At 44.1% G+C, this 22,782-nt stretch overlaps 3 protein-coding genes across 5 annotated transcripts in view; 1 reads left to right on the forward strand and 2 right to left on the reverse strand.

Moving 5' to 3' along the window:
• Positions 1-2: 2 nt before the first annotated feature.
• Positions 3-1,482, reverse strand: LOC109469632 (1-acyl-sn-glycerol-3-phosphate acyltransferase epsilon-like; the record flags this gene model as incomplete). The annotated part of the gene is made up of 3 exons (XM_019768168.1): positions 1,149-1,482; positions 281-356; positions 3-22 (listed from the first exon to the last, which is right to left on the reverse strand). Coding segments are annotated over exons 1-3 (312 nt in total), but the record flags the coding sequence as incomplete, so codon positions are not given.
• Positions 1,483-2,088: 606 nt separating this feature from the next.
• LOC109469774 lies at positions 2,089-9,462 on the forward strand. Of its 3 annotated transcripts, none has more exons than XM_019768410.1 (9): positions 2,089-2,451; positions 2,816-2,954; positions 3,093-3,280; positions 3,761-3,881; positions 4,015-4,172; positions 4,423-4,756; positions 5,370-5,488; positions 7,290-7,373; positions 8,156-9,462. In XM_019768410.1, exons 1-9 carry the CDS (start codon positions 2,107-2,109, stop codon positions 8,321-8,323), a joined length of 1,656 nt encoding a protein of 551 aa, XP_019623969.1. In that variant the 5' UTR covers positions 2,089-2,106; the 3' UTR covers positions 8,324-9,462. The 3 variants fall into 3 exon arrangements, with proteins under 3 accessions (XP_019623969.1, XP_019623970.1, XP_019623971.1); XM_019768411.1 differs by having other exon boundaries at positions 4,018-4,172; XM_019768412.1 differs by lacking the exon at positions 7,290-7,373.
• Positions 9,463-15,305: 5,843 nt separating this feature from the next.
• Positions 15,306-22,782, reverse strand: part of LOC109469633 (neuromedin-U receptor 2-like) — a 9,560-nt gene continuing 2,083 nt past the window's right edge. The window contains exons 2-4 of the mRNA XM_019768169.1: positions 17,396-17,523; positions 16,408-16,512; positions 15,306-15,794 (exon numbers count right to left, since the gene is read on the reverse strand). Coding sequence (XP_019623728.1) covers positions 15,306-15,794; positions 16,408-16,512; positions 17,396-17,523 — 722 coding nt within the window. The remainder of the gene's footprint in view (positions 15,795-16,407; positions 16,513-17,395; positions 17,524-22,782) is intronic.

Here is a 22,782-nt window from a genome sequence, read left to right on the forward strand (position 1 = left end):
ATGTCTGCCACTGCCCAGTCCACTGGCAAGGACAGATCAGGGGAAAAGGGGAAGAACACAGATGACTAAAATCTACCGCAGCACAATCTGTAGACTGATGACAAAAAAGTGGGAAAGGTAGAGTACGTCTAGCAGGTTCAGAAATGGAGAGGAAAAACACAGGGTGCACTAGACAAGGTGACAATCAAAATCCACACTGTCCCTGAGAAAACAATTTGAACTGTAACGTTATATTATGAACTTGAAGTATAAGACATAACACCATCGTGCTTACTAGTACCTGTGCATTGGTGGTTGGACAGGTAGATGATGTTTTCAGGTGGCATCTTGGATGGGTCATCACCATACAACACAACCTGTAACATAGAATCATGTCTTTTGTTTTAAATCTACAAAAGACCTTTAATACAATATCCTAATCTGGGCACCACCCAGCGACATTAGGGAGCGGGCAGAAACTACGGAGGATAGCACCCAGGCTAGCCTTATCTCATTGGACTCACAGAAATCTGATGTTCTCTATATTAGGTGTCTACCGATAAATCTACCCCTTCTGAGTCTCAATTATTCTTTTCTGACAGACAATGAAACCCTCTGGACATTGGGTAGTCGGTAAAGAGTTATCTTAAGTAGTCTGGCAACAAGGTTATGACCTTTCACACTGCTAAAGCACGCAATGCATCACAGAATATTGATCCCATCTGACACCTACCCACTTAGCCGCGGCGACTGTTGCAGGGCTTCTCTTGTAATCTTCTCTTGTAATTGTAGTCTAATGTAAAAGACTGCAAGCAAGAGAAGCCCTGCAACAGTCGCCGCGGCTACTACCCACTGTATTAATAGATGTAAGATTATGTCCATTCTGGGGTACTTGAAATAGCACAACTCACCTGAGGTGACATACACAATGATTTTCAAGGTCATTTCATATGTGCAACACTTGAGATGTGCCAAGTAATCTTTCCCCATCTTCCAACAGAATCCTCTCGCTCTCTGAAAAGCTGGAGACCTAAGAGGGTTCAAGTCTGCCCTTGCATCTCCCATTATGACACCCGAAATTGTACTTGGGGGGGGGGGGGTCTTATGGTACTACTGTGAACATTATAAACGACAAATTTATGTTGTGAACCAACAGAAGGCCCGGTTACCTGCACTCCTGTGCAGTGCTCGAAGAAGAAGAGCACCATGCTCTGGTAGACGGTGTACATGAAGTCGTCACCCCAGCGGTACCAGCGGCGGGGGAGGGCCGCAGACAGCAGCTTCAGCGCCGCCGACGTCAGGAAATACGGCGTGGCAGGCAGCAGCATCATGGCACACGGCACCATGTACTTCAGGGACCTCACGTGCACGATAAGGGACAACATGGTCGTCCTGATTAAACTACAACTTGGGGGAAATCGTCATAGAAGCGCGCTATGTCTGCAACACGTGCGACAGCTGAGAAATCATCACAAACCGGAAGTAACCCTGTTTTGACCGGAAGTGTAAGGCGGCCAGTCTGCGCATGTGTAGTCCTGGAAAGAACAGGTGTCTCCTCTGGCGACATATTATGCATTGGAACAAAAAAAAAGGCGGAGAGTAAAATAAAACATAAACATGGAATATTTGAATGCGGAATATCTTTAGAAACCCTAAAACCCCTATAGAAATATCTTTAGCAACCCTTTGTAACCCTTTCTTTGACCTATTTTCCACCTGATTATCAATATATCATATGTAACGTTAACGTCCTTGGCTATAACTTTAATGACCAGACAACAATGACGCAATGAAAGATGGTGACTGTTATCAATACAATGTCCTTGTCGATGCATTACGTATGAATGTTGTACTGACCGTGAACTGAACTTTCACCGACCGACGAGGATGTACCCTGTACGACGTGTTCTAGAACCAGTGCGCTCTGCCCAGAACGTCGCGCATTGTTGTTTCATGTTTATTTACTTCACGACGAGCCAGCGGCTGAGATCGACGGTTCTAATCAGAGAGCGCCGCAGCAGGCATTGGAGCAATATTAGTCTGCCCGTCACGCAGGCTTGCTAGTGCGACAGTCACAAAGGCGGCTTTATCTCTAATAGGGCGTTGTTCTAGCGTGTGGGAATAGACATGTCCCCCTCGAAAGTTGATCCACGCCCCTCAGAGTCAGACCAGCCCTCGGCAGTAGAGATGGCGGAGAGCGAGGAACATCCTGACCACGGCGCCCACCACGTCCACTTCGGCCGGACGGATCGGACGGAGTTCAGCGTGACGACAGCCGCGTCACAGGGAGCTGCGCCTGCTCAGCACGAGCAACACAGTAACAGCAGCAACAGCGGCGCCAGCAACGTGAATAGCAGCAGCAGCAGCGCTTTCCGGGCGCCGCGGAGTATCCTCAGGAAGGAAGAACACAACTTTGACCACGACTCTGGGTGCGACTTGGATATACCGTTGCCGGATCATCTCGCACAAAGGGTAAGGACAAATATTACATGTGTACAACAACTCAACTGTGATACCAGACAACAATTTTGGATGTATTACGAGTATTTTTCTTTTTAAAAAAAATCAAGATCCAAGATTTGAGGATTTTGAAAAGGACTTCAGGTGACGTTCATAGATTTTGATGAAGTTTCATCTTTTTAACAAATCGAGTTCCAAGGATAATGATTGACCACCAGCCCTGTTATCCTAGTGGTAATTTATTCCCAGATATGAAAACCTCCGTCATCACTTCACAGCACTCATATCAAGCTATGCAGCAGATAGGTTTAAAATTTAATGTGTATGTTCTAGAGTATGCCGAGTGAAGCCAGTGTGGTATCTCCTTCCGTTCTAGCGCCGGTCAGCCCGCCTGTCCCCGACACACCCGCACTACGGACACGGACCCAGGCGCCACACGGGCACACCGTCCTCCTCCCGGGGTTCTCTGTGTGATGACGAGTACTTCGCACATCTCAGTCAGGGCAGGCGGAAGTGTGAGTGCCTTTCTGTTTACTAGTACTTTTCTTTCAGTATTTTTCACATGTTTGGCTTTTGACGTTTGTGCCACTTATATATGCATCGGTTGATACCACTGTGACAATACACCCGTCCCCTGCTCACACCCTATATAGCGGCCGGGCACCGACGCGAGAGTGGCACTAGTTCGGCCACCGGCAGCTTCGTCAGCCTTCGATCGGACTATGAGTGGTACTTGGAACTGACAGACACGCAGATGACAGCAGCGAAGGAGATCCTACATCTGCTGGTTACAGTCCCTCCAGCCAACCTGGACGCCGACCAGCTGTACAACACACTGAAGGTATTACTTAGGCCTTGCCATAGTATCAAACTTAAATCAGATATAAGTGAACTTCAATTACAAAACTGAATATCGTTAGTGCAATTGACCTACAGTGGGTGTCACTGGGAGAAAAATGTCCAGACTATGCATAATGTACAGAAAAGAACAAGAAACCGTCATGCCCTCAAATATCAGAGTTATCAACCAACCAACCAACAAACGAATTGAGGTGCAAAGATCGGGTGTAACAGGACGTTCGCTGCCGCCGCGCCGCGTGCCTCAGTTGGTATGTTACGCCGAAGGGCGGTTATACCGGCTATATCGATACCGATACAGATACAGACAGAGAGTATTGCATGTCTGACCTTGCCCGGGATGGCTGACCATGCTAACACTTGTACAGTGTCCATGTGTCCCTTGTGCGTGTGAGTTGTGCCGTATTCGTGCCTACACAGACGAATTCCGTGTTAACAGCTAGCGTCCTTATGCCCCATGCAGCCCCTGGACGCAGGTGTGACCAGGCAGGAGGTTTACCAGGTACTGCACATCCTCAGTAAAGACGCCGACCGGGTGGAATTCGAGGAGTTTCTCTACGCACTGGCTTACATCGAGAAGGAAGGTTAGACCACGATTTCAGCTCCCTCTCTCCCTCTCTCTCTCCCTCCTCCCCCCCCCCCTCTCTCTCGTGTATGTCCCTCAGTGCGTTCTAACTCCCCCTCAGTTGAAGACCGTTCTTGATGTGTGTCCTGCAGCAGAAAAGACCGACCAGGAGCCCACACCAAAGACTGTCTACACACATCGCCAGAGAGTGCTGTACACCGCCATCGCCGTCCTGTCTATGAAGGAGTCTGCGAGGTCATTTGGCGACATCGAACGGTACTACAGCATGAAGCGCCGCTTGGCGCCAGAGGTAAATGAAATGCTTTCATCTATGATACAAGTGAAAGTTAATATCGAAATACAAGTAGTGTCGAAGGGACAATTTGCAAGGAGGTAAGAGTAATTTATCATGGTGCAAATTTTTTTGCGGCAGATTTGTCTTACATATCGATATTGTCGATGTAGTAAATAGAATACTGTTCTATTTACATGTATTGAGAGGGGACATGGCATGTTGTTTGTGTAACTGTTTGTACTCTTATTTCCGCATGTCATCGCAGGTTCTGTCTCACTACACGGCGGGTGCCCGGCTGATCGGCCTGACAGAGCGACAGCTTTCACGTCACATTTCCCGCCTTCATGCGGCCTTCAAGCTCACGGACGAAGAGAGAGAATCGCCGTACGCTAAGCCACTGCCGTTTGTAGCATCAACGCCGCCAAAGAAGCTTCAGCCCAAGATGGCCTGGGGAGCGAAGACGGAAGGTGAGCGAGTCGGTAAGGCAGGTCCAGCCGCCACTATCGATGGGACGTCTCCAGCGAGCAGCCGTCCGAAATCTGCACCTGCCAACACTACCCGGCAGAGGGCGCATGTGTCTAAAGGCCGGGCAGCATCAGGTATTGTCATTTTTGTAAATTTGCATGTGGATTTAAGTGAAACCCTACGTATGACCCTGAACTCATCTGTCTCGGCTGTGGATAGTTTCCTGACGAGGTTTATGATCAGCAGGGAAGAACAGATCACAAGACTAAGAAGATTACCCAGCGCTCTTATAACCAACACTCTTCCTAGTAGCTACATGTACATGTAACGTTATCCATCATGTGCAAGAGAAACAGTGAACAGTGGCGGTGTAGTGAAATATAATGTGAGTTCCTTTCAGCCGTTGATGCACAGTAAATCAACCATGAAATAGCAAGCTAAATGATCAATGTGTATGAAGATATACATGAGGAACAGAACAGTTTTGCGCACGGTGGAGTTAGGAAGGGCGAAGATAAATGGAATTTTATGATACGGTTCTGATACTTCCGGGGATGGGGTTGTCAGAACTTGTTTCTGCCATAACACTCTACATTCATACCTACAGGGAATATGCATGTTACTGTATTCTTTCAGATAAAGATAGAAAATCCTCAAACTTTTGATTTACGAAAAACGTAACGTTCGATGTTTTCTGTGCCACAGAAAATAGTTAACTAGTCTATGTACCGTGTCGTCCTCCTCCAGCCAAGTCGCCGCGCAAACCGCACGTGTCCTACCGCCTCCATCGGGCCGACGTGCCGCTGCCGGCCATGCCGTCCTCGGAGATCCGCACATTCGACGATCTAGACGACATGCGGAAAAAGGTTGGTCATCTTTATTCCATCGTGGCCCACTCAGAATCATGCAATTCACCAGTGACAGGCCATTTTAGTGGCATCCTATAACGCTGCCCCGGTGTAGAAATTATAAATGTGTACGATTATCAGATTTTTCTGGTATAACAATCAAAATGAAATACGATGGTAGAAGAAAAATGGCTTCAATGTTCCAAAACTCGCTACAAACTCTTCAAATCATTCATTTTACGTTCGAATTCCCTGGGTTCAATGTTCTAAAAATCGCTACAAACTCTTCAAATCATTCATTTCACGTTCCCCGGGCGCCCACCAGCCGTTCTTCATGTTACATGTACGCACGGCTCTTCCCGTGGCACAAAACGTGAGGTATCTATAATGCGGGACGGCACCGGCGGTAATTAACACCCTGTGGCCCGCAGCTACTGAACCGACGGACATAAAATGATATACAGAAAGGCCTGGAAGACATCTGGGTCTTCCGCAAGGTTATCCATTTGTGCCCTTTGTAAGAGAAAAGTGATTTTTATACGTTCGTTCGGGGAAAACGCTTCGTCTCCAAGAAAGGCCGCTGCCCCGCTGGTCATAACGGTGATACATGGTGCGTGACAAGACAGTCTTAAGAGAAACATTTGAAACGTTTTGTAGCTACTGATTTTTCCATCTGATTTTTACGAATATTATGGCACATTTCTTACTAACGGCAGACAAGCTTCCATGTCATCACTACATCACTACATCCCCAGGCAATTGTCTTAATTTAATCGTACTCGATCGTTCACATTTGATTACCATACTTTTTAGTTTTTACACATGAACAAGCAAATGCGTATCAACTGTCCGAAAAATAGTAATTGGCAGAGAAAATAAATTCTCTTTTATGTCAATAAAGAGATACTTAAGCCCTGAGATCTACATCTTCGCGCTTTGAGACAGAGCGAGCAAAGTAGATCCAGCCACGCAGTAATGGGTACTTGAAAGTGATAAGCTACAGGAGAATGAAACGGATAACGATTAGCTTTCATTAGTCTCCACCAGGCTTCTTTTGCGGGGTGAATACATCGTAGAAATTGGCCTAAAAAGGGTATTAATTGGCCAGAGAAGGTAGCCGGCCAGAGAAGCTCCATTTCCCCTGACCGGCTACCTTCTCTGGCCAATTAATACCCTCTTAAGGCCAATTTCTACGATTTATTCATCCCGCAAAAGAAGTCTGGTGGAGACTAAGCTTTCATAGCCCCATGGAACCGGCCGCTGGAACTGTCCTTGGTGCTGAAAATGTTGTATCAAATATTATAGTGACTTAGTTGCGATTTGCCCTTTATTAGCTAGTTGATTGAAGTACTAATTCAGTGTCGACATGCCTTTTTTGATTATCTATAGTTACAATACGTTACATATGGGACACTATGGCGCCAATTTGGAAGGCCAATATTAGCGCGATTTGATCGGGCGTGCACGTGGAATGGATCATGTCAAATGACTTTTTTATATTATCGTGGATTTCCCGAGTACATGTAGTTCCCTAGTCTTCCCGGGAGTACGGTTAGGAGCAGGGCTTTACAAGATTTCCATGACTTAATTTGAGGTTTCCCTTTCATTATGTTAATAAGTCGGATACAAAAGCTTGTTCTTGTGTTACATGCAGACACCGGATGCATTGTGGGTAAACCATGACGCCACTCGCCGTCCAGAACGCGTAACAGCTTCTAAAGTGATCAACGTCACTATCTAAGTTCACATCAACAGCCCGAACAAATTGATACCTGAGTGACCGTAGCCAATTGTTTGCTTTATTACATCGCACTCATAGGTGTCCACTGAGATTGAGCGGTACTACCAGGGTCTGCGCAAGTTCGCTGTGAACCAAGCTAAAAACTTCAGCGAGAAGCTTGTGGTAAGTCATCTCAGCCATGAACTCATGTAAACAGAGCAAGGAAGCGATTTCTGATGTCATGTTAAAGATTTATCAGGCAACAGTACGAAGGATGGAATTGAAATCATCATAAAATACACATTTGGAAACTTTTGTCAATCATCATAAAAACACGTTTGGAAAATTTTGTATCAAAAAGGCAATTTTGCTTCCGACGAACTAGACAAATCCGATGTGGCAACAACAGATTAAGCCCGGTATGAAGAGGCAAACCAGAAGAAATAGTTCCCGTTTGAGAGTAAAAATTTCTTTCCTTCAGTCAGATTCCAGACTGCAGGTGGTGCCGCACACGTACTGCAAACCAATGCTGACCTATTTTGATGAGAAATACAGCCGACCTTTTACAGAAAGCCAATAACCAGGAATTTGTAACCAATGGCCGTGCAGAAACTGCAAAGTGCATCCAGATGTGCCACTTCTAACGTGGCAAATGCACAGAGGAGAGTAAGCACAATGGCAGAGACTATGGCAGAGTTATGTGGTGCAGCCTCTGGTCTCTAATAGAAACTAGAAGCACAGGTGTCTGGAGTACATTGCGAAGCGCTGTCAACTGGAAACATACACTCCATCATTGATACATCTCAAGAGCTTATATTTCCAGCTCCATGTTGATTGATTTGGTAACGCTGTGCCAAAAAGGCACTTCAGACCTAATTTCTACTACTGTACGTACATGTTTGAAATAATTTAGTTTTTGAAAAAAAATGCTTCATTCAACGTTGTTTTTTTGTCTGTGCACACAGTTTGAAGACATCCCGGACCAGCTACAGGACAATTATCAGCAGGTTACCAAGGCCTACCTGCCTCAGCGGGAGAACCAAGTCTTCGTCATCGCGCCGTGGATCAACACCCGCAACAGCCTCTTCATCAGGTACAGAGGACCGTCCAGGCCCCGCAGCGCCTTCACGTAAAGGCACTCCCACACACTCTCTATGGGGTACGGAGATAGACAATTCTACGGTTAAGTTTAAGATAACTTGGAAGCAAATGTTATGAAGCATGTGTCAGTGCGTGATTTAAATTTTTGCCGTTTTTTCCAAAACTCTTCTCATTCGCACGTACCATACTGATAGCTGTACTGCACGATAGGTTGCAGATAAAGCGCCGGTAGAGCCTGGACGTCAGGAAACGCTCGTTATTGTCATGAGTTATCGTCATGTAGACAATAACTATTTGTCATTCTTACGACTTGGGATACGTTACACGTCTCTTCTTCTGTCAACAGACAATCCAGGAAGGATAGTGGTCAGAAATCATGTTTGTACGTTGAACGTTTGTTGAATTCACCCGAGAGCTGCAAACTTGACGATGTCATGTCGTAATGATGACAGACATGCTGCACTCGCCGTAAACACGCTGTTACATATTGCAGTTGGCAGGAGGCATTTTCCTTAAGTGGACATACCTGATGATAACTGGATAACAGAAGAAGTCTGTTTTAATAAATCCTGCTGATGAGCTTGAAATCTCCTCGTGCCCTCTTCTGGCGATGATTTGAGTTTCCAACTCATTGGCATGCAACCGCTACTACGGGATTACACGTTTTCGCTACATGTTTATTAATTGAGTGCTCAGGGGAAAATAAGGAGGTGTCCTAAACTAGTAAGTATATCCTACAGGTGGTCATTAAAATTCACAGGTTTCTGGTTGACAGTGTTTTCCAGGGCTGTAGTAGGCAGGATTATGTTTTTCAGGCTTTTGTAACGGAGACTGGAATAAATGGAGCAAAGCATGTGCGTGTGTTTCAAGCCGGATGGAATTAGACCTGATTGTGAGAACGCATAATTCATAACTAATATGTATTTGCGAAAACAGACTTAAAGGGTGTCCTTTAGGACACTTATAATGTAATCGCGTGTTCGCCAGCTGAGTTAAAAGACGCCAAGCTGTCATGGGGACATAGGGAAAACAAATTGACCAAAACAGATTACCTGGTCCTGGTAGATCAGGCATCAGCGGTGTTTTCGTATTGATATGAGCATGTATGTGTTGAATATAAACTCACGTGTACATGACTCCAGTATATTGTTATTTCTGTACGACCCTTTACGGAAACAGCAACGAATATACTGTAGCAAATAACAAATGACAGTCCTGGTCCATATCAGGGAAGTAACAACGTTACTGAATTAGCAGTGACTTCTCCCATATTTTCCGGGAAGTGGTCTTCTGCCGTTGCTCATCTTCCTGTCTAAAGCTCACTCACCGTGGGTTGGTTTCGCTTCATCTGAGCAATTTTGTTTCGGCTGACTTTCCCGAGCTGACGAAGCCAGTTCCGGCGTCTTGGGGATGTCTGGGAAGATATGGACTAACAACTGTCGGGACAGCTACAACTGTTTTAATTAAACCTTATCTTTGTGGCGGGAAAAGCTCAAACTGCTTTCAAAGTACTAAATGTCTATTCAAGAACCCACAGGCAAGTTACTTCCCGGTCCTGTCGGTGGAATATATTTCCAATAGCCACAGAGCAAATTATTTTAGGTTACTCGTCTTCCCCCTGAAGTGTACAAAATTGTTTGTTTTTGCCATTATCACCTTTCCATACTTCTGGATCATGTATTGAATGTTTATGAGTGTGTCATTATTAGGATATACTACTTGGAAATTGACATGGAGACCTTAAAGCTCAGAGTGTTTCAATCCACAAGAGGGCCATTTGGTCGACTAAAGTCAAATTGAATCAAGTAATGAAACCTATTGCGTAAGTCCTAGAATTTCTGAGAAGCTTCTTCCTTCCTGAGGGCTACAATGCCCAAGGCCACAATCCCCTGATTACTGCTGACGACAGCCGGCCTTTGAAAGCGGATCTAATGATTGTCGCCACGATATCCCACTAGTCATTAGTCATGCACATTCACATGCAGCATCCCCTGTTGAAAGTTGATAGAGTGTAATTGCCGAGATGTTACCATGGTGAATTGGTGCTGCAGAATGGAGCAGGTTTAATGGGAATGCAAATGTTGCCAAAGTGAGGAGTTCGGTTTTCCTTTTCCCCTTTCCTAACCCTAACTCCTCTCAACAAGCACAAGGACGTCTGGGTCGCCGATGTCGACGTGGCAGCTTCCAATTCATTACTAGCGTGCTGTATTCCAGTGGGATTCTAAATGGACACTGCTGATCAGAACGTGCAATTTTCCTGCCATTACCACCTGGTCGGGAATTCTCCCGGACGTCGGATAGGGTCATTGCGATCAGACAGGCCTTAATGGTCAGGAAAATATTTGACACCCCTTATTGGTCATTATCCATGACCACCTAGTACCACATTTGTACCTACACAAGCTGCTCTCGTGGTTTAGTGCTGTGGAGAAACTACGCATACGTCTTTCGTCCTTTTTATGCGTGGTCTAAGGATGAAACTCAATCCCGGTGTCAGACGTAGTTTGTCTCCTCCAGACGTGACGGATGTCGTGGCTTGTTACAAATTCTGTACCAAACTCTGAATACTAACAATGTGGATTTTCTTCTGGCACATCCCAATGCATCTGCTGGCAATGTAATGCTGGGAATCATGGTCTTCGCAGCACTGTGCGAATGCCTTGGAATGATGCTAACAACCACATTGCGGCAATACTTGTATGCCCTTGTCGTCATCTAGTGTTCCAGCTTTTTAAAGGCCTTCTAATTTGGATTTACTGACAATTCATTCAACTTGTAGTTCCTAGCACCCCAAAGCCCCATCAGATCAGAGACGACAAGTTAAGTAAAAGCAAGCAAGCTTGTAGAGGCACCAGGTAGTTCTAAGCTTAATGCCAGTCACGGCAGCAGGTTTATGTGACTAATCAACGTTAACCCAGACCCGAAGTGTGTGGAAACCCGAACTGCAATGTAGCTGTTGTAGGGCGTTGTAACATACCAGCATCAAAGAAGGCAAGAAACAAATTGTGACAAGTCGTTTGATGACATACAAGCATCCTCCGCTGGATACATGTGTTACACAGACATGTGTTTATACCGGTTGGCCCTACAGATGCCGGTAGAGAAGATTTGTCAGTTAGGAGCCAGATCACGTAGGACAGGACTAACCAACTCGCCCGCGCAGTCAACAACGCACTTCCGGTTAGAACCAAAAGTTCCTATCAAACTGTAGAGTCCAGGGAGCAGTGAACTTCGATTTGGTGCGTAAATCGTTGATATAATGATCTGATCGGATCCCTGTAGACACGTTCATTAGCCCACACGGCTACAGCACAAAAGACTTCCGTACGCGAGATCAGGCCAAGATCAATAAGACCGGAAACTGGTGCGGCTGGAAGCTCATTAACTGCCCGGCCTCTTTTCAGCGGTTCAGCGGCATGTTTAACTTGGGATGATGCAGGCAAGTGTGGTCTGCCTGGAAAATTGGTACAAATCAGCGTTAAGCACAGCTGTGGTTCAGGACCTGTAGCTGGGGTCGACCGTCCATTGTCCTAGATTAGTATACATTCAAAACCCGACCTATTTGTTGCATCCTGTCCATATATACCTCAACTACAGATCTAGAATAGGAACATTTCATCAATCGTCTGTGATTGTCTGATTGTAAATCAACCACGACGATAAATTTATGAAACGAACACCAGGGCCGAGTTAACCAAAGTTTAAGTTTCCGTACTTTCTCATTTTAGATTGAAGATTCCATTGCGAGACCGGGGGTTCGACTTCAGTCGGTCACGTAACTGTTTCGACTGCTGTTCAAAGATTCAAAGATGGGTATGAACATGGCAGTCCCTTTTCTAACATCATCGGTATGAATATCTAGACTGGGAACCTGATATCAGATGAGTCGGAAGTCCGGTGATCCGTGGTATTCCGTCTTTGAATGCGGCAGCCGGCACAAACCTCCAAAAGTTGACTAAAGCCATAAAACTTCCCCGTCCTTTTCCAGTTACCATCTATCAGTGCAGTAAACGTATTTAGACGGCTTCTTATCACATCAGCAACGAAGCCGTAAGCCTTCCTCGAGTCGCAGGGTAGATTTCTGCTCAAGCTGGCAGAAAAAAAGGTAAGAATGTGAAGATTCCGGCACGTCAACTCGCACCTGGAGTGATTAGTCGCCTCTTTCTGCCTCTATATATGTTCACTAAATTACCCGATTAACCCAAAGGGAGGCCTGGTTCGTGATACTCTTTTCCACCCTGTTGCCAAAGATGTCAGTCACAGTGTTATACTCGCTACGGTTTGAGTGGTGAATTATGGCAGGGATTCTCTGTGATGGTCTGGGCGCGCTGCTGGTGGAACTAATTGCTTGAGCAGGCAGCTTCTCGTGTGAAATGTACATGACATTCATACCCTGAGTGTTAAACTCAGATACGTAGGTGAAAGTTGGACATTCAGGTAATAAGATATGTCAGGTAATATGAACTGTTAGTTACTCAAGCAACTGGATATGTGAAACTCAGAGTTTCGAAAGTAATTGTCTCCACATGGTAAACGAATGACAGGCTTACTAGTTTGAGTTTATTTCCCTACACACATCAACATTCAAAAGTTTAAGACATATCCAGGGGTGTAAGCACCTCGCTTTTTTTGCTAACGCCCATGCCGCATGCTAATTTTCCGCTTAACAAAACCTAGTGAGTTCCTTCTTGTCGTATTGTTGATCTTAACAATCTACTTACTACATTCATGGCACCCTTTCCTGGGAGTGATTACATGTACAATGGGCTGCTTCCTGGTAGACATAAAAGTGAACCACAAGATTGCTATTATCTTTCAGTTGATTGATACCCTTGGGCCTATCGCTATCGTAAGCATGATGGAAAAGTCTACGAGCCTATCTAGCTGCACGAATTTATAAAGCCAATAAGCTGATCAGCTAAAACTATCAAGAATCCGTGGATGAATCTGGAACTCACTCCTAGACTATTTTTCTCAAACTGCAAATAACGGACGCGGAATCGACAGTACTTTTCTTATCCTGTTTAATTCTTATATCCACAGAGTACAGGCACATGTACATTATATATGTCATGTCCATTGTAGAGTAACCCTGACGGTATCATACTACTCAAGACGACACCATTCGAAACTACGTCCACAAATCATGCAACGTAACAATCATAGATTGTACCCACAATGACACGGTACATCGCGAGTCTGTTCGAATATCTACCAGCAGCAGTAACTGATAAATGCCTGTAAGTAAACAACAATCTTCAACAGCGATCAAATGTATAACAGCGATACCTGTAGCCTTGTTAATGCTCTCGTGTACCTATTAATACTTTTAATCCTTTTGTTATACACGTGTTCCTATGATTTAACAATATCTATAGTATGGCATTTTCCTATGATGGGCATGGTGGCTATGATAACTTTTCAAATATGTTTTTGTATATAGGCGTTTTTTTACAACATTAAACTTTCCCCACAGTTGCAGCTGCCAATCAATATCATTTACCACTCGTACCTCTGAAACAGTGTAACATTGAGTAGTTATAAATCTATATACACAAACATGTATGCACGTCTCTGTGGATCACATCACACTCTTGATAGATAATATGTCTAAATATCTATATATCAATACATCTGTTGTTTACATAACCATTCAAAAATACGACAGGTGATTTACGTACATTTCCAAACGTTCTCAAAACACCTTTGCAAATACTAGTAAACGAAATGTCATTTACAAATACCATATTACTTATATCACATTTGGTCCATCATCTCATTTTGTTCCAGCTATATATCTGTTTTCTCAATATCATATTTTCCGTCTACTATGCAGTGGACGAGATGCTTGAGATGCCGAAGCCATGAAACATATAGTACGTTTTACTTGAAGGCACCCAAAGCGATTTCAGGGCAACAAAACTGGATTTTCTGGTCATTTTTAATGTTAAAGCAGCCGTATGCCATCATTCACTTACTGCATTTGGAATCAGTCCCGTAGCCGCAGGCCGTGTGGGCAGTTTTCCTATCTCATACGGCTGAAATGGGATGCCGTTGACGGAAAACAGTAGCTTCTTTTGTATCTTAGTTCTTAGCAATTTATTGGTCGTGCCAAAAAACAAAGGGACTTCTGACACTTTTTTTCCTGGGCTATTTTAAATGCTTTAAGCCTGAACATATACTAAGAAATGGCAGTAAATGTCAATATCTGAGAGATTTACTCATCCGGAATTTTTTTCTGTTTTCCCGCCCTGATGAAATTGCATTGGATATCTTAAACAGAACGGAGATACACAGTATACACATACACAAATATCTACAGTTAACGTTGTCACAACTGTACAATATGATCCATATATTTCCGTGGATATCTTTGTAACATAAACATTTTAATTAAGTCAGCTTCACATCTTCACTTACATTACGTTTTGGCGGTAAACTTCATGACGCTTCAATTTTAATGTGCTATTTCAAACAAACGGTGAGCACGTATATATGGTATGTTATTATTGAGAACTTGTTGTTTTTGAAGACAGCAGCGCTATACGATATTGTGGTAAAGGAGTTTACATCTATCGAACACGCATGGCTTTGAAACAAGATCCTCCAATGAGTGTTTTATATCATTGACCAAGCCTTACGAGCAAGGCTTTGTAATAAGGCAGGGTATTACCAAGTCGTCACGTCACTCTGTAGATATATTATCTATAATTGATTCATATTAATTATCTTATATTACATATCACACATACTTAACGGAACCAATCGCCAAATCAGTGACTCTCAATCGCACAAGATAAACATAGAGGTTGAATGGTCATCATCGATTTACCAGCTTTCATTTGCATACAGAATGAGTGTGTGTAAGTTGCCATGTAGCTATTCATTTTGTCAAAATCTTTGTTTTGTTAGAGATTGATCGACTCTTGTTACCTTCTTACAGCCTATCCCGGAGGTACAACTGTCACACAACGTCTTTTTTCTTTTTTGGGGGGTGGGGGTGGGGGTACATTTTCACAGATAGGTAGTCTCATTTCTTCTATTGATATGGTACTCAAAGTTTGGTACTACATCGTCTATCTCAAGGCCCACCAGACCCTTGTGTCTGCGCTTGCAGGACGCCTTGCCGAGGGGAGGCTCGATGTTTTCGGCCGCCGGTTCGCGGAACTGGCGCGGGCAGTCGTGCACCAGGACGATTCCGCTGTTAGTTTCCGGCAGTCGAACCTCGATGGAGCTGACCTCCGTGCCGTTGCCAGGACTCGGGCTCAGGGATTCCAACACCGGGCTCATGCTGATCTCGTTCTCGCGGATCTCCTCCAGTGGGTACTCGTTCTTTGCCACCTGGGACGACTTTTCCTCGGAGATGCGGTCCAGCGACCCGATCCGGCTGTCGTTGGACGCGCCGCGCACCGGCCCGTTGGACAGGACGGTGGCGGTGGTGGACGTCTTCTGCACCGAGGAAATGTCGGAGCGGTGGTAGCTGCGGGCACCGAGGCCAGACTTCTGTAGAGAGGACAGAAGCTGTTTTAAATTCTCTACATGTAAGCGATGAAGGAGTGCGTGTGAGGATACATATATGCTAGCATGTAAGACATGGGTTATGTACACTTCAGCTGTTGTCAAGGCTTCCTCATTTGATGGCCGAATCAGCTGGAATTCAAAAACAGGTCGTACAATGCGGACGGCAGCAGAATGGATAAACATTGCGTTTTCATGCTCGACACGTGTCGAAATCAAAACAATTCAGGATTAACGGTGCAATTAGGGCAAAAGTGTGGAAAAACACGTCTGGGATGTGCGTCACGGTTTCCCCACGGAGAGAGAAGACGGATTGCATACATCTATCAGTCCACATTGCTGCGAGGAAAGTCATGCGTGAGTTATGGGGACGGGCAGTGAGTTCCTCCCCTCTCCCTGTGGCTTAAAACGTATACAGATATGTCTTCTTCACTGCATCTCATACGTGAATGTCAGTGAAGATGGTGCCATACATGTAATTTCTCCCAGCGTGCCCGAGATTTTCACCAAAGTTCTGCATTGCTAGATTACTTCAAGTGCCTGTCATTTCCCGGTTACCCACTTGTCTATGTCTACTTGACCGATGATAATCTCTAACCTTGAAGCGGTTTTTGCAGAGTAGAACTCGGAACTCGTGACGGAAACGCTTGGAGGCCAGGTTGTACAGGACCGGGTTCAGGGCGGAGTTCAGGTACAGCAGCACCTGGAAACACAGAGGTGTAATGTTGCTTTAAAGAGCACGGTAAAAGCTAACCATACAAAAAAGTTTTACTGAACCCACACAAACTTTATCTTCGGGAGTACATAAAGGTTTGTGCCCTCTCGAACAAACTATAAGAACAATATCTATCATGTGCAAACTACGTGAAATGACTGATTCAGCACGGACGATGCGTGGGCGTGCCTTACTATGGATGATGGCGCATAGTGGCGGGGGTCTGCAACCTTTTCAAGATTTTTCAGGTCGTTAGATTGAATTTCACAATCCGTTTCTTGCCACTGAAGATGTTTAAAAGGTTAGGAGCTGACAAAGATTTACATTCCAGTTGGAACGTTTCCAGAAGTTTCTCTTTCCTTGTAAATTGGCATATGTTTTGCAATCCTGGAACGACCTGTTTTAGTACAATTGGACGGTACAATAAATCACTTTGTGCCTGTTGGTCCCGGTTACGTGATTGGAATGAAAGCAGTAACTAGACAGAAAAGTTGTTAAATTTCGCACAGAGCCATTTAATGAGTGACATAAAACAGAGAAGCGTGTCGACCCATAACTCTAAGTCCAATCTTACGACATCAATGATGTTTTCGTGCTGTCCGAGGGACTTTGAATTAAATGGAACGTGTGTTTTCTTTAGACATCTTACTTATACATGTAATACCTTTCTAAATGTTTCTATGATATTGGCTACAAGGCGCCCTATCAATGTAATTATCAGTGTATGAATGTCTCTGCTATTAGATTTTGTCCAATATTGGCAGCTTCAGCGCTGTTTCGTACATTGATTCCTTTATTTGCTCAATGACCCTAATGTCCACCCGAGTATATCAGATAGAGGATCCGCGCTCAGTGACCATAAAGACCTTACCGTGCTGACATAGTCCATGTTGAGATAGACGACCTTCTCGGTGGACCCGAACATGTCGGCGTACACGTACATGAGCCGCAGGGCGTGGTACGGGGTCCAGCACACGGCGAACGCCAGCACCACCAGACCTGGACAGCAACAACACAATACAACATACAGGTGGAGTCGAGACGGGGGACGCTATGAACTTATGGTCCACCGCTTAATTCATCATCATGTGTGCCGTCACCGTGTTTATGTCAAGTGTTGGAATAGAAAAAGAGAAATTACATGTGCTGTTGTGTGATTTGGACAGGTGTAATCACTGCCGATATTACATGTCATTTGTGCATTGAAACACGTCGTTGATGGTAATGATGTCCGCCAATCAACATTGTTCTTCTAAATGATTTATCGTTGGCGTTGTTCAAAACCTATTCAAAGCAAGACACTGAACGGATCTAAACTTTGCATTCGGCCGATTGTATTGTAAAACAGACCTACATTTGCCTAGTAATAAGATGTGGAATACGGTTTTCAGTACAGTGGAGGATCTGCCCAGCTAGCCTCAAAACCTCAGCTATGTTTGCAAATGGGGAAAACAGAGCACAGTTTTTCATGGATAACAGGTATTCTAGAGGCACAGAATGCAAACGAAATCCGTCTCTTGCCACTGAAAATGTCTAAAAAAGTTAGGAGCTGACAAAGATTTACATTCCAATTGGAATGTTTCCAGAAGTTTCTCTTTCCTTGTAATTTGGCCCAAGTTTGCCATTGTGGGACGACCTGTTTCAGTACAATTGGACGGTACAATAAATCACTTTGTGCCTGTCGGTCCCGGTGACGTGTTTGGAATGAAAGTAGTAACTAGACAGAAAAGTTGTTAAATTTTGCACCAAGCCATTTAATGAGCGACATAAAACATAAAAAGGGTGCCGACCCATAACTAGTGTAAGTCCAATCTTACGACATCAATGATGTTTTCGTGCTGTTCGAGGGACTTTGAATGAAATGGAACGTGTGTTGTCTTTTGATACAAACATCTTACTTACAGTACCTTTCTAAACGTTTCTATAATATTACTCAGTAATTGGTCTTTTTCTCAGAAAATCTTGAACATCTTTAAGCCTGAAGTGTCACCAGTAGTAAAAACTGAGGCTGCAACCGTTACGATGTTTTGTAAATGTATCAAAAATCATGTTGACAACAGACGTCGCTAAGAAATGGAACCACCATATCATATAAAATGTATGATGATCAAAACTCCTGTATATCCTGAGCACGTCGGTCTGACTGAAATGGTGCACTGGAGGGTTGAAACTCCCTGCTGTTATCGCCACCCAAGAACCGCCGTGATTCAATGTAACTCACAATAATGAGTCACATTTCTTCTTCCTTGACATGGTAGAAATAAAACGATCCTTTTTATGCCCTTGCTATCAACGTCAAACATGTAGATATGGTGAAGCTTATTTTGTAGTAGTCATCAAAAAAAGTCTTACACTGCGGCGTTGTAAAGCAACCTGATTGCCAAACCAATTTCAACACATTTGCAGCACATACTTCCTGAGGTGTGACACAGAGGGTCGGCTAGGTCGCGTTTATAGCACGTAAATCCTTTTGCATCAAGAGAGACTCGCAAAATGCACACGGATGCAGTTTGGCAGACCATGAAGTGTTCTCGGGTCACAAAGACTCACTTGAGTTGAACCGTTATGCTGATAGAATCGTGCACCGTTGCTTTTGGCTTATCAAGTGAAGTGACATTTTTGTTTGCTATGCAGAGAAGAGATACTTGAAATTGATGAAAATTATACTCTGAGAATGAAGTAACAAACCAAACAATCAAAGCTACCACAAACAGCTGCTGGAGTCCACAATCGAAAGTGTTTGGATGAGGGGATGGGTTGAAACAGATTGGGATTCCACACAAGAAAAACAAGCGATGAGAAGTTAATAAGTTGTTTTTCACAATAATGACTAACACAGACAACTTTCTACGTTTAAATGATGAAAGTATGCCAACGTCTTTTACCAAATCTCCGGTTGTTCTTTGTTTTTTGTGCCTCCCGGTTTGACGTTAAAACACTTTACTGTTCGGTATCACGGGGTATATATATATACGACTTTATGTTGCTGGCAAACGACATTTCTAAGTCGTCCCACTGCCTCCTTACCTAACAGTGCCGGCGGAGTCGTGTTTTCGTGCGACATGCCTCTTTATATGTCACTTAGATGTATTTCTTTGTAGCACACGAACGGCACTGTGCGATTATACTCCACAGAAAAGAAGACCCACAAGGAGCGGACCTAATAAGACAGATATCAATTTACCGACGCGCTGAAGGATGCCGCTTCTTTAGAGGACCTTTTCATGCGACAAGAGCTCAGAATGGTCTTCTAAAGAGCAACACACCAAACATGTTCTGTGGAAAGGTCCTCATTATCAACCTGCCTCCCAGGGATATATGCTTCGTTCTGTGTTGGCGCCATTGAAGTGGCATTTCGGCACCTGGGGGAGTTTCTTTGTGGCAGGCTTTCATGGCTTATTGAACGTTGTTATCTTGACTACACTACAAAACAGTTACGTCGAGGCGGTCCGATTTGCCCGTGTGTCATTGACTCTCAAGTATAGCATTAATATAACTCAATTTTGTCGGTAAAATGGAAAGTTTTAGGGCGTGGCGCAGGGCGTTCGCTACAACACTGAAAGTCTTCAGCGCATTGTAATGTTTGTGTTATCCCAAATTTAAAACAACAAAATTAAAAGAAAGAAACTGTGCCCATTTTAACGATTTATCTTTGTCCTTTGGTAAGAAATATTTCTACTATTTTCATCAAGTTCAATGAATAGTGTACTGGTGTCTATAATGTTTGTAAATTTGAAAACACATTCTTATAGTTATACTTTTGGATGTCATCCTTAGCTGAAAGGCCTCCCAATAATAAGTTAAGCCAGATCCTTAATTAAGTCACACCCTACATCTGTATTCGTATATCCATTGGATACATATTCTTAAAAATGTGCGTTTGCAACGTTGGCGACTGGATTGCTACTGAATAGTATCCATGACTAACTTATGTATTTTTATTAGTATCCATTAAGGTTTATCACTATTAATTAGTTTGTCCCTCCTATGTAAAGTTTGGCTCGTTTAATTGAAAAACAAGTTCATGAAATGTCTGATGTAGAAAGCAGATTCCGTCCTGTTCTTAGTATGATATGAGCCAAGTTAATAAACAGACTGTCAGACACACATATATATATCCTGTCTGGAGCAAACCGCAGGATAGGAGACACAGTGATGTATATGTCTAACATCTGATACAGGCTATCGTGGGTAGACAGGCATGATTTCCCCAGCTGCAAGTATCTTGGCTTCAAGCAAGGAGAAAGTCCTTTTCAGCAATACCTATGAATTATCTTTATTTGATGTTTATGCACGGAGGACTCAAAGCGTCAAAAACTAGACTCTCAGACAGGTATGAATGTGGAGAGAATGTGTTTTCAAGAGCAGCACATAAAAGCCAAAGGAGAGGTACCGTAGGTAGGTAAGCACTGTAGACATAGACATACATGCACACATACACAGAGAGGGAAGGTAATTCTAACGTCGAAACCTCTGTCTAAAAGTTTTCGTCTCCAAAGCACGTTTGTGAACAGGTGACCTGTCTGGGTCACATCACTGGTAAGACGTTACTGAGATGTAGACGTCAGTAGACCTACAAAAAGTAATCATCACGGCATTGCGACAGCTCCGGTAATCGGGAAGCTAAGATGTCAAATCGCCGTCTAATCTACCATGTCGCTGTCTTGATTGCCTGGGGGATGCGGCACAGCCACTGTCGTGACTCTGCCTTCCACAAGTCATCGACCCGGGTCGGATTGCGGGGGAACTTAATAATCGCGGGAGTCATTTGCCGAGAACTTCGCCTACTCAATGTCCCAGCTTCACTGGATTACCGCAGGCTATCACATACTTGTTATCTCCTCCATTAATTGACTATGAACAGGGCTTTGACATTATCATTAACAAGTACGATACCACATTCAGCACCCGTGCTATGGGGACCCCTATAGAGATATCATTCATTCAACCAAGCGATGGCACGACAGTTGGAAGGAAGATGAAAGGACCTGTCATTTTCTTGGTAATACATGTCTATTCCCACCGTCGTGTTGTTGTAAAGGATGTGTTTATATGTTTTAATTACCGTGGCGAAGATATTACTTTCGTTACCCTTGGTTGTTAACATTGATGATTTCTATGTCAGTCAACATTACTTCCGAATCAAGCATGGATCAACGTTGTTAAACTAACCATACAAAATGATTGAGAGCCATATCTTTTAGTTAAATGAGAAAAGGTAACGTTGATATGAACCATGGCAAGGTTGTTATCTTCAACATCAAGTCACTCTATTCAGACTAAACCTACACCGGTCTGAAAAAGCATTAACTAGATTAATGTAATTTTGTAAATGATAACAATGTGTATTTCTCAATTGTTTTGACATATTTTCAACATAGCATTATGTAGCCGGGCCAGTCATGTCGTCGCTGTAAGTTTGGAGCTGAGTCTTAAGCTTTTAGGTTTGACAGTCGTCGATCAGATACGTTGCAATCGTTCACCGACCAAAGTACATATGCGCACCAGTATCCCTCCACGGCATTGCACATTACAGTGAACATTCCAGATGAGTACAAAATGTTTATTTCTTTGAAGCTTCTGTTTATTCACGAGAAGCACAAAGCAGTCTGCATGCCAATTTCCGTTGAAGTGAAGAGCTTGGTGGTATTGGCCGGACAAAATACAACAAATACAGATTCATAGATGTCTTTCACGGTCATCTAAGTATGATGGTAGGAAATTGATATTGGTCCAATAAGTCTGTGTCATTTATTTTTCTTCAGATTTCGGCAATTTCGGTACAGTTCGGTTGCAAACATCTCACTCATTGCGTATAGGATGATAGTGTTTTAACGAGCTGTCTCTTGTGGGCTAAGTGGCATGAATTTACACGGAATTGTCAGTTAGAGTTTCAGTTAGATATTCACGGTTAAATGTCACTTACCTAACTTCTTGACGGCTTGTCCGCGGGTCTTGTTGATGAGGGCGTCGGCTCGCCGGCCCAGCTTGCCGGCGCGGCGGCTCTTCGGGTTGGAGCGGGTTTTGTGCAGCTTGACGCCGATGAGGAGGTACAGCCCGGCCAGCAGACACATCGGCACCACGAAGAACACCACGGTGGCCACGGCTGTGAAGTACTGCACCTGCTCCTGGTACTGCAGCGGGATGGTACACTTGGCCCACACCGACTCTCCGGACGGCAGCCGGAACGACACCTCCTGGATCCACAGGGACACCGGCAGGGAGAAGGCGATGGACAGCAGCCACACGGCACGATGG

Source organism: Branchiostoma belcheri, unplaced genomic scaffold (genome assembly GCF_001625305.1).
Source record: "Branchiostoma belcheri isolate BF01 breed outbred unplaced genomic scaffold, Haploidv18h27 scaffold21, whole genome shotgun sequence".
NCBI classification, from domain to species: domain Eukaryota; kingdom Metazoa; phylum Chordata; class Leptocardii; order Amphioxiformes; family Branchiostomatidae; genus Branchiostoma; species Branchiostoma belcheri.